At 50.7% G+C, this 12,066-nt stretch overlaps 1 protein-coding gene across 1 annotated transcript; it reads left to right on the top strand.

The window, feature by feature from the left end:
- The first annotated feature begins 2,784 nt into the window (after nucleotides 1-2,784).
- Nucleotides 2,785-11,870, top strand: LOC131573686 (ras-related C3 botulinum toxin substrate 2). Its single transcript, XM_058827884.1, has 7 exons — nucleotides 2,785-3,086; nucleotides 6,033-6,104; nucleotides 7,284-7,401; nucleotides 8,953-9,015; nucleotides 9,699-9,858; nucleotides 10,735-10,869; nucleotides 11,614-11,870. The coding sequence occupies exons 1-6, from the start codon at nucleotides 3,052-3,054 to the stop codon at nucleotides 10,863-10,865; spliced, it is 579 nt and encodes a 192-aa protein (XP_058683867.1). The 5' UTR covers nucleotides 2,785-3,051; the 3' UTR covers nucleotides 10,866-10,869; nucleotides 11,614-11,870.
- Nucleotides 11,871-12,066: the final 196 nt, after the last annotated feature.

The raw sequence follows: 12,066 nt of genomic DNA, 5'->3' as shown, positions 1-12,066 counted from the left end.
CTGCAGAACATCATTGCCCACTTCAGCTATGAGCTGAGCTCTTGAGTCAGGACAGGCTTTTCAAGCACCTGTGGCAGTCTGAGAAACTGCAGCAGTGGAGGGGGGAGGGGAACAGCAACGGGGAGGAGTGGGAATTTTGGAAAAGAGAAGCAGCAAAGCAAGAACTAAAAGCAGGAGACAGATGGTATGAAGCTGTGTCAAAGGGAAGTGGGAAGGTGCAAAAGGGGAATATAGGAAGTGGGGACAGTTTGCAGCCCAGTCAGGCTGAAGCAAATTAATGTTTACCCTGGTAGGCACCCAATTCACAGAGAAAAGTTCTCGTGGCCACTTAGGACTGCCTGAGAGAGAGGCCACATCAAAAAATCCAGGGTGATGAGAAGGCATGCTGTGACCATGTCCTGTGTGTGCCAAGAAATGAGCCCTGTGCTGCCTCCATGAAAGAATTCTCCCTGCTATTCTGTCTGTGCTGAAGGATAAGCCTCCTGCTCAGCTCCTGCCCTCCTGTACAGGGCTGTGATGTGCAAGCATCACTTCTGAAAGAGTCCACTGACTTTCATTATACTTGAGGGGGCAGAACACCACAGAAAGAGAGGGAGGGATAGGTGGTCCTCACTGCTTTGGATCCTGGTGGGGGAAATGCAGTATCATGCATTTCATCCCTGCTCTGCAGTCTCACATGGGTGCCATGCAAACCTGGGTGGCTCTGAGGTGACCCAGCTCAGGACCCTGAAAGCCTCCCAGAACAAAAGTGTCTCACTGAGTGATTAATTCCCATTAGCATCTCCCTCAAACTCAGCAATGGGAACAAGAAACCCCAGATGTGTGCCCTGCTGCACATGCTGAAGGAAACTCATGTCAAGAGCACCTCTTGGTGGTGTGAGAGGACATCAGAGCAGCAGCAACACATTTGTATATGCTCAGTCCAGGGTTATGGGCCTATTTCCTGCAGGTTCCTTCCTTTTCCTGCAGCATGTACAAATGAAAGGTTTTAATGCAGCAGGTGCCAGCTGTTCTTAGAGTGATTATTGTATGTATTATTTGAGTGTAATGTCCCATTATTAAATAATCCCATTTAATCCCATTTAAATGTGATGGAAGGAAACATTCTGAAAGCTTTTATGTAGATCCCTGTTTTCCCTGCACAGAGGCACTGGTGAAGGAAATGTTTATAGATTCACAGCACAGACTTCTGACTGGACAAGAACTGACTGTCCATTGCAGTTGCAGGGAATTATCTTCCAAGAGTAATTTGCCCAGAAATGGGCTCTTGCCAGGACTTCATAGCTCATTGCTGGACATGTAGATTTACAGTGTCTTTGACATGGGAGCCACCTCTATGTGGGTTCTCCACAACAATCCCTCTTCCCTGACCAATTAAACTGGTCTTCTCCGGTCCCTTCCACACTGCCAGTCCCACAGGCCCATATGCCAGACTACCAGGACAAAAGCAAACACTGGTGTTCAGGTGTTCAGCAGGTCGGTGTCCCTTGTTCATCCTTGCCACGAGGTCCTAGAATGGTTTTTGTCTTTCCACCAGTAGCATTCTCTAGAGCCTGATACACCTACTTCTGAGTTCATATATTCTGTGTCTGCCTGTCCTTTCCAGCTCCCCTCTGTAAAAGCCTTTGTCCCTCTCTCATGTCCCTCTCTGACCTGTATTCCTGTGCCCATTCCTGCTCTCACTTGCAGAGGTCTCAGTGGGTTTCCTTCCTCCCCTTTCCCTACCACCCACAGAGGGAACACCTCGTACAGCTGGTCACTTTGTGCTTCTGAAATAGCGGCAAGACTTGGAAACATTCCATAGTTGAAGGTTTCTGGGCTGTAGCTTGTGCTGAGTGACAGCTGGGAGCGCTCTCCTCCAGAGCAGGTCAGTCCCAACAGCCTCCTGTGGCTGCAGCAGCACAAAGGTCATCAGCCTTTGGAGAAACACTTTACTCAGAGTTCCCTCCTTCAGGAACATCCCAGCTGCAAACCTGCTGTTCTTGCTCCAATTGGCCTGCTGGCAAAGCCTGGAAATTTTTAATTAATTCTGTGCCACCATATCCCATCTTCTGTAAAAACCGTCTCCTGCCCATCCACTCATGAGTTCAGGCTGGAGCACACAGATGTGCACACATGCACTCTTTTCAAGGCTTAACATTGCATGGGAGGAGAAGGAAGGAAGAGGCAGATCCTCATTTCAATAATGGAAAGAAAGGAATAGAGCTTCCCGGGATCATTCTGCTCGTGTATCTTCTTTCTTAGGGTAATTGCTTTCTTCTTCTTGACGCTTAGCTCTAAAAGTCTTCTTTTCTGAGGACAATGAGGACTGCCTGAGAGAGTTGGAGTCGTTCATTTTGAAGAAGAGAATGATGTACCAGTAGTCTGGGCAGGTGAGGAAGTGCAGCAACACATTATCCACACAGGAGAGGAGGAACAGAGCAGCCATTGGGTCGCAGCTGCTCCCTGGAGGCTGCATGAACTCCCTTGTTCAGCCTTCGCTGAATTGAAGTATTGAAGAGAAGAAGAAGCTCCTTGTGATACTTCATCCTTGAGACTTAGGGGCACTGGGAAGACCTGAAAAACCTTCATTACCCCTCATCACCCCAGTACTCCCACTTCAGATGACCTTCCCAACACCTCCGCAAAGCTTCGATGATAAAGGAGCGTGGAGAAAACCCACCCTTCCGAAACATTCTCACCCCCTTCTAACCCGTGTTCAGCTTCCCTGGAAAAGCAGTTTGGCGCCCCCCGCCGTTCGTTGGGATGAGGTGGGAAGGGAGTGGGTGAGACACGAAGGGAGAACAAGAAATATTACAGCAGTCATCACCCCGACCGAGAAGTCACGCCTGCTCCGCCTTCAGCCAGCGGCCTCTGCCACGGAGCTGCGGCTGCGGTGGAGGGGCGGAGGGACCCGAGGGTGATCGCCGGGTGAAGAAGTTCCTTCTTCCACTTCCTCCCTCCTTGCAACCTGCTGTTCTGATACTCACATTTGCCCATCCTTCCCTGCTGTTCGCCTTGGCCTGACTTCCCTTTGCCTCGGGCACCGTCGTCCGCCACGGGTCCAGAGCCATGCAAGCCATCAAGTGTGTGGTGGTGGGAGATGGGTACGTACCCTACGGGATTGCTGCGGGTGTGGGGCAGGACAGGCTGTGGCCAGGGCCACGGGAAAGGTGGGTGCTTGGTGAAACCTCCCCTGCTTTCCTGCTGATCTCCTGCAGGCTTGCTGCTGCTGCAGACCTGCTCGCTCCTCTCTCCCTGGGACAAGGGACGTTCCTCTGGGGGAGCGTCAAGAAGTGGGCATTTCGCAGGGCATCTGCATGGAAATGGTGATCGTGCATCTGCATTCCCATCTGCATCCATGGGAAACAGAGCAGCTCTGTCCCATGCGCAGGAGATGACAGTGTTCCTGCCAGATTCAGCCTGGAGGCAGGAGTTAGATTTAAAACCCATGAGGTGCAAGTGCTCTCCTGCAGGTGAATGGCTCCTTGAAAGCCGTGTGCTCACTGGGAAGGACTGGGAGAGGGCATGGCACTGGCAAGGTGTCTGTCAGGATCTCTGTGTTCAGCTTTTCTCAGCTGGTCAGCTTTGTACTGGGGTGTGGTGGGGACTGCTGGCAAGGGGCCTCTGTGGCACACGGAGAAGAAGCTCTTTCCACTGGGATAGGCACAAGTATAGGACACTTTGGGAGTGGGAGCTAACCAAACCTTACCTTCACAACATGGTGGCTTCTCTGCCGATGTCCCCTGATGCCTGGAAATGGCCTGATTCAAGCCATCAATGGGTTAAGCAGTCATCACTGCCTGGGGCAGGAAGGATACAGTGGACAGAGTCTTCTTGCCCTGTGTGATGAGTAAATGCAAGGGAGGGAAGGAGGAGAGTCTGTGCTTGGAACGGAATAGCTTAATTCCTTTCCACCTAGAAGCTGGCCAGACTTATCTGGGGTAGCTCTAAGGTAGCAGATGAAGAGACATTTAGAGCAGTGCTGCTCCCCACAGTCACTTCCTCCTTTAGACCTCGCCTGGGAAAGAAGATGTCTGCACACATAACCGTACATGTCAGACATGTTCTCAGGGGCCAGGGGAGCAGGGAAGAGGAAAAACAGAGCCCCAAATAAAAACTGTAACCTCTAAGAAAGGTCCCCTGAAGGCTTTAAGCTGTAGCTGTATGAACAACTCCACTGGGCATTTATCTGTTACCCAGTTCCCCACCCCCCAGTTTGCCCTTCACACACAGCACCAACTCTGTAGCCTTCCCTCAAGGCAGCAGCCCCCTCACACCATGGTAAACCCCACATGTCCTGTGTTACTGACAGGTAAGGCTTTATAAAGCCTTGCCTGTTGCTGACAGTCCTGCTCTCAGCCCCTAGGACCTCAATTCCTTTTAAATGTATTCAGTCTCATCACTTTGCTTCTCTGTGCACTGCACACTCTGTACACCTCTCACCATCTTGCAACACAGCCCCCATTGCTCTGAGCTCTTGGTTCACCAGCCCTCACCTCCCTCCCAGCCATGCCAACGATGTCACCCTCTTGGCTCAACCCTAACAACCACAGGACCTTCTCCTATCACTCAGCTCACGTGTTGTCCCACTGCTGTTCGCCCCCCATATGCCCTCCAGCACACATCACTGACCTCTTAACATGCCCTGGCTTCAGTCACAGGAGCCTGCAAGTGCCTAACTAACCTCATTTCTGTGCTGTAACCTTCACCACTTCTCTGACCCTTTTGCACAGCTCTCTGTTCAACCACACCAATTCAGAACCTCCCCCTTTTCCATGATCGATCCACTCGCTGGCCCAAGGATCTCCTGAGGCATTTCCTGCAGAGCTTCACCTCCCTCAGTAACTCCGTGATAAGAAGGAAAGAAGGCACCTGGGGAAAGAGCAGGGATTGAGAGAGGAGGATCTAAGAGTGGGGGCTGACAGGAGGAAGAAACAAATGTCAGAGCATGCTGAAAAGCTCAGTTTCCTCCTCAGCTGCCCCACAGTCCAGCGACAGAGGCAAGTGCCTTGAGACCAGGGTGTCTGTGAAGGGCACACAAAAAGGCAGAGCTGCAGCCCTGTGGCAGGGTTCTTTGCAGGTACAGCTGAGATGGTCTGATAATCCCCAGTATCAGAATTCCAGCCTTTGCCCAGGAAACCTCTCGCTCCTCCTGGGCTGTGCTAGTTGAAGCAGGTTGCTGTCACCACCTCCATTTCCTCTGTTCTGTAACTGAAACATCGCCAAGCTTTCCCAGGCCACACAAACCTGAGAAACTGCATCCCAGCAGGGGAAAGATTTTTCTCTCCAACACCTGTCCTGGCTGTTTTATTTTCTTCCAATTTCTCTGCTCTTCTTTCCCTCACCACAGACTTCAGCCTGCCCACACCACCTCCTTCCCCCACATGATAGCCTTATTGCTGTTTATCCCACCAATGCTCCAGCCCAGTCTGGACTGTGCTGCTACCTTGCATTCCTGCTGCTACAGGCTATGGGGGAGGCTGAGGAAAAAGGAAGCACAAGCTTCTAGCTCAGAAACACCACCAGCAGCCTCCATTTGCCATGGATCTTTCTGGCTCTTTACAGCTCTCCATGCAAGTGTTGCTGCAGCTTACTGTAGATGGGAAAGACTGAGTAAATCAAGAGAAGTTGCTACCAGTCTCTGGCCACAGGTCCTGAAGAGCAGGCAGGAGTGGCTGTACTTGAGTGCTGAAGCTGTCATGGCAGCTTTGTCATAGCTGTGAGCCCACAGCACTCTGCATCATGCACTGCAAAATGGGTTCCCACCTCCACCTCAGAGTGGATGTGTTTTAGCTGAGTGATCTCTGTACTAGACCGTAAAAACAAGCCTTTGCGCTCAAAGACAACAAACGTTTCTGGGCAACATCCTGTCTTTCTTCCTGCCATGTTTCTTACCCATGGTTGTGCAGTCTGGTCCTGTGGATGTGTTTCTGCTTCCAGGGGTCTCCAGATAGGGCTGGGTTAGAGGTGTGGAAGGATTGCCCCATCTCACCCTAACAAGCCTGCCTGCACTGCCATGAATTCCTTCTATTGTTTTCTTCCTCTTCCAGGGCTGTGGGAAAAACCTGTCTCCTTATCAGCTATACCACCAATGCCTTCCCAGGAGAATACATCCCCACTGTGTGAGTAATGCATGAACAGGTCCTGGAGTGGGTGGGAGGCATGAAAAGCAGGATGTGAGGGGGCACAGTGACCCCTTGTTGTGCACTCCATGGGTCACAATCTCCATGCCAAGCAGAGGAAAACCAATGAAGGTGTCTCTAACTTTGGATCTGTCACCTTCCACATGAAGCAACCTTATAAAACCCTGGTATAAATGGGATATTTGGGAGAGTCCAGCCGACTCAAAGTCTATCTGCTGGCTAAATGTACAAGTAGCAGAGGGGATCCTGCTGGCCAAAACAAACAAGCACTAGGCTACAACAACTGGGTCACACCCCAGAGAAGGCAGGTGGGTGGACGTGGGACCCCACTTCCTTCCCTGTCCAAAGCACTTGCTGTCATTGGAGCAGTCATGGATTCTGCATGGAGCAGAGTCATAGAATTGGTTGGAAAAGACCTCTGAGATCCATCCACTACCTAGCACTGCCAAGCCCACTGTTAAATCATATCCCTTCTAATGTGCAGATGCCATTAACACATTCAAAAGGCCTTTGTGTTGGCTCCTTCCTATCAATGGTCTCCCTTAACCTGGGAAAAAAAGCACCAAAAGGGAAAGGAAATAAAATTTTCTAGGGTGAGGGTGGGAACTTTTCTGTTGCCTTATTATCCTTTTTCTTCTACCAAGACTTTACTCCTAAGCATGCAATCCTGACAGTTGTTCTAAAATATTTCAAGCTGGGTTGTCAAAGAGTAACGGGACACATTGTTCCCAGTTCCAGCAGGGCTGTTGAGGAGTGCAGCAAACTACAGAGACATAGATTCTTCTTCACTGCTAAGAATAAAACTAGGTTTTGGAACATAGGAGAAAGGCAGGGGCTTGGCTCTAGAGCAGATACAGCTGTGGGAAGGATACTGGGGAGAAAAATGGGAAAAGAAAACGGTTTGTGAGCCTGCGTGCAAGGTATCAAAGGTGTAGCTGCAGCCAGGCACCTGTCCAGGACAGCTTGGTGATGGGGAGGAGGTTGATGAGTGAGAATTCCATGAGGTGGAGGTTCACAGGAAACCAGCATCACCCAGGTGAGCTGAGAAGAGGAATCATCACCCTTTGCTCCTGGGTGCACCTAGTGAGCCTCACCTACACCACAGGAAGGGCTCCCTCTTCTCCTGTTTGAGCCATGGCCTATGTCTCTGAATTTCAGGTTTGATAACTATTCTGCCAACGTGATGGTTGACAGCAAGCCTGTAAATCTGGGGCTGTGGGATACTGCTGGACAAGAGGATTACGACAGGCTGAGGCCGCTCTCTTACCCGCAGACGGTGGGTCACACTCCATATCCTCCCTCCCTCCCTCCCTCCCTCCCTCCCTCCCTCCCTCCCTCCCTCCCTCCCTCCCTCCCTCCCTCCCTCCCTCCCTCCCTCCCTCCCTCCCTCCCTCCCTCCCTCCCTCCCTCCCTCCCTCCCTCCCTCCCTCCCTCCCTCCCCTACATCTCCATCCCTCACTGCAAAACTCAGCATGTGCCATGAAACAGTGACTCTGCCCTTTTCTGAGACTATCTCTGTTGATATTCAACTGACTTGAAACCCAAAAGTTGAAAGATATCTTCAGGTATTTTTGAGCCTTTATCTAAACTCCCATAACTGGTATAACTGAGCTAGAAAATGAGACATTCAAAGACACTCTTGAGCCCAGATGACACTGACTTTGTGTGGGGCAGATGCCTTACACAGTCCTGTAAAAAACCTTCCCTTTGTAAAGTTAAGGTGGTTAATGGAATTTAAGAGCTGAGGCAGGAGTTTGTCACATTTCTGTGACCCCACTCTTCTGACTTCTGCCTTTTAAAAGAGATGTGATTTGTGGGCATGTGTTTGATCTGCTGGTGCCTCTAGCAGAAAAAATGGGTGCCTCAGATACTGTGTTCACCAGCTTTTCACCACACTGACTGAGTGATTTCAGGGTTTAAGTATCACCTTCTCTGGAGAATGTTGTTTCAAGCAGTCTTTTGGCAAGCTCAGAAAGACCTTGCTGCATCAGACATTAGTCTGAAGGTTGCCATTGCAATCAAAGGAATTGATTAGAAATTGTTTGGGCTGGGTTCAGCCACCTAAAAATCAGACACCTGGTATAAGGTGTTTTTGCCTGCAGTCAGTGCAAAGAGGTCTCTTTCTCAACAACATGCTTGCATCCACTCTGGGACATATCTCAATAGGTGGAGGAATGTTTCTCCAAGGTTTTTGTCTCTGATGGTTACAGAAATATGGAAATGGATAGGCTGGGTGTGGTACCACTGCTCCAACTAGGTGAAGCTGGATGAAATAAATATAACCTTAATGAGCTTGTATGGTTTTGGTTTTGTTTGGTTTGCTCTGGTTTTAAAGGAAGTCTGAATTCTACCATGCCCAGGAGAGTCGCTTACCTGGAGAGCCAAAAAACTGCCTCCTCTGAGTCCTGTGTGTATACTTCTTAGGCTGAAACTAAGTCTGTCTCAACTGTAGGCAGAATTGCTTTGGCCTGAAAGCTCTCTGGTGTTCCATGAGAAATGAGCAGGAAGCTGCCAGGCCGTTTCCCATGAGGATGAGTGTGCCAACCACAAAAACCCCATCCTCAGAGCTGACCGTTTGGCTCCTCTGATAACGGTGGCTATGGTTACAGTGACTCAGGGGAGCAGACATCCTTCTCTCCACTAGAGGAAAGAAGCAGCAGTCAGGACTTTTATATTGTAGAGAGAGCTTTCCCAAGCACAACTCTGCTGCAGAGGGAGGGTGCTGCCCACACAGACCTTCTTTCCCCTCCCTTCCCCTCCCCTTCCTGCTTCATCATGCCATCCCATGCTCCCATCCTAACTCTGCACCATGGTTGTATGCCTACAGGATGTCTTCCTGATCTGCTTCTCCCTTGTCAGCCCAGCATCTTACGAGAATGTCCGTGCTAAGGTGAGGCCGTATCCTGGTCCACCAGGGGAGGAGGGGTGGTGTTGGTGGTGGTCTTGCAAGAACAGTGGCTGTGGGTGGAGACTACCTCTGGGACATCTAGTTTCAAGATGTCATATCTCTTTTCTGTTAGTCAGAAACCTCCTTCAGACGCCTTTTCTCGTTCATTTCAAAGGGGGCCAACTCTACTGATGGGCTAGTGTTCATCCTGCTGGGCTGTTGTGCTGTCAGGTCACAGACATGTATCCTGATGGCATCTTTAAGCCAAGACTGTCAAAGCACAGACACACAGACACAGACTGGTCCATTGGGTATAAGAAGCAGGTACCCACAGCTTTTAGATGGGACGTGAGGGAAGAAGGGAGAGATTGGTGAACAGGAGAACAAGAGTATGTCTCTCCTGCCATGTTAAGGTTCTTCCCTGGGTGTGAGGAGGGTCAAAGGAAGAGAGCAGCTTGTGTTTTTTTGTGTAACAAAATTTGAGCTCCCTGTCAGGGATTTTGCCTGAGGACCCAGCAACAGGAGCTAGCCTGGGCCAAGCTGTAGTGCCCAACAATGGATGTGAGAAAAGACAGGTTGTTAGCTACTTTGCTGACATTTTTTCAGGAGTGCCTCTTTGTTTCGTCATGTGCATGCCCACACGTGTGACCTCTTCTCACATCTTTGGCATTTTTCTCCATTGTTAGTGGTTCCCTGAGGTGAGGCACCACTGCCCAAGCACTCCCATCATCCTCGTGGGCACAAAGCTGGATCTCCGTGATGACAAGGACACCATTGAGAAGCTGAAGGAGAAGAAGCTATCCCCCATAACGTATCCTCAGGGTCTTGCTCTGGCCAAGGAAATAGGTATGTGCTTGGGAATCATCTTGGACCTACTGAAAGGAGAAAGGCAGAAGAAAAGGGCTTCACTTCAATTTAAAGAGGTTTTTATAGTGGTATCTCACAGTGGTATCTCTGAGGGACACAAGGAGACACATCCATGGGACAAAATGCACTACAGGAGACTCAGGAAGGAGATCTGCTTCTTGAGGAAGACTCAACGCCTCAGCCGTCAGTTTTCTGACTCTCTCTGGCCACCATCTTCCACATACACACACAGCTACACACTTTTACACTCTCCCCCCCTTTACTCTGCTTATCCTGTCTGGGACAATATTTTTTCTGTGCAAGCCACAGCCGCACTGTGGGCAGAGGCCACTCCTCCATATCCGGAGAGAGGCAAAGGAGAGGCTTTTAACCTCTCTCAGAAAGAGTTGCAACTGCAGTTTCCTGTCCCTGCCTGTGTCTGCTGGGGCTTATACGTGCAATCCCAGGTATGGGTGTCTCAACCCACCATCCAGCTCTTCTCGGATGTGGCACACAGAACGAGAGAGAGTGAGAAACTTGAGGGAGTTTTCAAGGAGTTCAGCAGAGAGAGAGAGTGTCTGGCCAGGATGACATGGTCAGACACGCAACGGCTCTGTTCTGGCTACATGGGTAGCCAATAGACAAACCCAGGTCTAGTGCATCTAGCAAGCTTTGCCCTGAAGTCAAGACTGTCTGAGTGAGTGAAATGTGTCCTGACAACATGTAATGTCTTTGATCACCTGAGATGTGTTTATTCAGCTTGGGCAAGAGCCAGGTGCTGTGCTTTCTAGCATAAGGAGCAGAAACCTGGGTATCCCCACTGCCTGCCCCCACCTCCCTTCCTCCCCATTGCAACACCTGCTTTCCTCCCCACAGACTCTGTGAAATACCTCGAGTGCTCGGCTTTGACACAGCGCGGCCTCAAGACGGTGTTTGACGAGGCCATCCGAGCAGTGCTGTGCCCACAGCCCACCCGGACCAAGAAACGGGCATGCAGCCTCCTCTAAGCAAGTAAGTCTGACAGGGATCCCCAGGAGTGGCATCAGTGGTGCTTTCCTGGCCCAGAGTGGGCCACTCTGTTCCTGGTGAGGCTATGGAATGCTGTCACCTTCAAAGAGAGAGAGGGAGACAGCCAATCCTGCTTGGGGAAAGGACAGGACGTGGGATGATGCACCCAGGATCAACTTTCCCCTCCTTTCTGCTTCACTGTGGGCAAGTTTGTTCCCATCTCTTGATGTAGGGCAGCCTAGGATTTTCCACATGTGCCCTCACAGAGAAGAACTGTCAGCTTCTGTCACAGAGGGAACTACATCCAGGCTGCTCTGGGGATGACCTGCTCTGAAACCTATGAAGCCACAGCCTTTGCCTATAGAAAAAAAAAAAAATAGGAAAAGAAAACCCTGTTCCTTATTCATGGCAATTGCCAGTGACCCTACCTCTTACCAAGCTCACCTGAAGGGTTTTTTTGTGTTGTTCCTTGGCCAGTGGCAGCTTCTCCTGTCAGACTCCTTTACTCCTCATATTGTCTCTACCTGCCTCCACTTCTGTACAAGGCAGCAGAGGGAGGAGAGAGGCTTCCGGACAAGAGTCAAAGCTGGTCAGAGCTAAACCCACCACAATGATGAAAGAGAAAAGTGAGAGCCTGCTAGTTTGGACCCTCTGTTTTCATACACCCACCTTCACCAGAGCAGAGGGAGGGAGAATAGGAAAATAGCTGAGCTGGTATTATGAGGTCTGTCGTGTTTTTGGCTATAGATCCCGGACTCATCCTGATGCCAGGAGCTCCCCAGCACACAGGAGAGTGACGGCTCCAGCAGCCTGGAGCTCATTGGGGCGGTCATTGCTTTTTACTTCTGCGAATTTGAAAGACTGCTGTGGGTCTGTAGCGCCGGTTTGTCTGTTCACACAACGTCCCTGCTCTCGCCTCACCCGCCCACCTGCCCCTTCCCTTCCTTGCGGGCCCCTGGGGTTACAATGTAGAGAATGAGACCAAATAAACTGTACAGTCTTGTCGTGTCCGTGATGTGTTGCACCTCAGGGGGACACAGCCCTACAGCCGTGAGCAATGGGACAGCTGGGCTGGAGTCCCCTCCCTGCTGCGCCACTCCTTCAGCAGCGACAACCCAGGCAGCGCCACACGAAGCCTGGTGAGCCCCAGTTGCTGTAGTTTGATGAGACCAGGCCTGGTTCATCCTCCAAGCTGCTAAG

This window comes from Poecile atricapillus, chromosome Z (assembly GCF_030490865.1).
Source record: "Poecile atricapillus isolate bPoeAtr1 chromosome Z, bPoeAtr1.hap1, whole genome shotgun sequence".
In the NCBI taxonomy this organism is placed as follows: domain Eukaryota; kingdom Metazoa; phylum Chordata; class Aves; order Passeriformes; family Paridae; genus Poecile; species Poecile atricapillus.
This window is presented reverse-complemented; position numbering and strand designations above follow the sequence as displayed.

Coding starts and splice junctions, on each gene's coding strand:
- LOC131573686 (XM_058827884.1), top strand. CDS start 3,052: ATGCAAGCCATCAAGTGTGTGGTGGTGGGAGATGG. Junction 3,087..6,032: donor TGTGTGGTGGTGGGAGATGG/GTACGTACCCTA, acceptor TTCCTCTTCCAG/GGCTGTGGGAAAAACCTGTC. Junction 9,859..10,734: donor TGCTCTGGCCAAGGAAATAG/GTATGTGCTTGG, acceptor TCCTCCCCACAG/ACTCTGTGAAATACCTCGAG.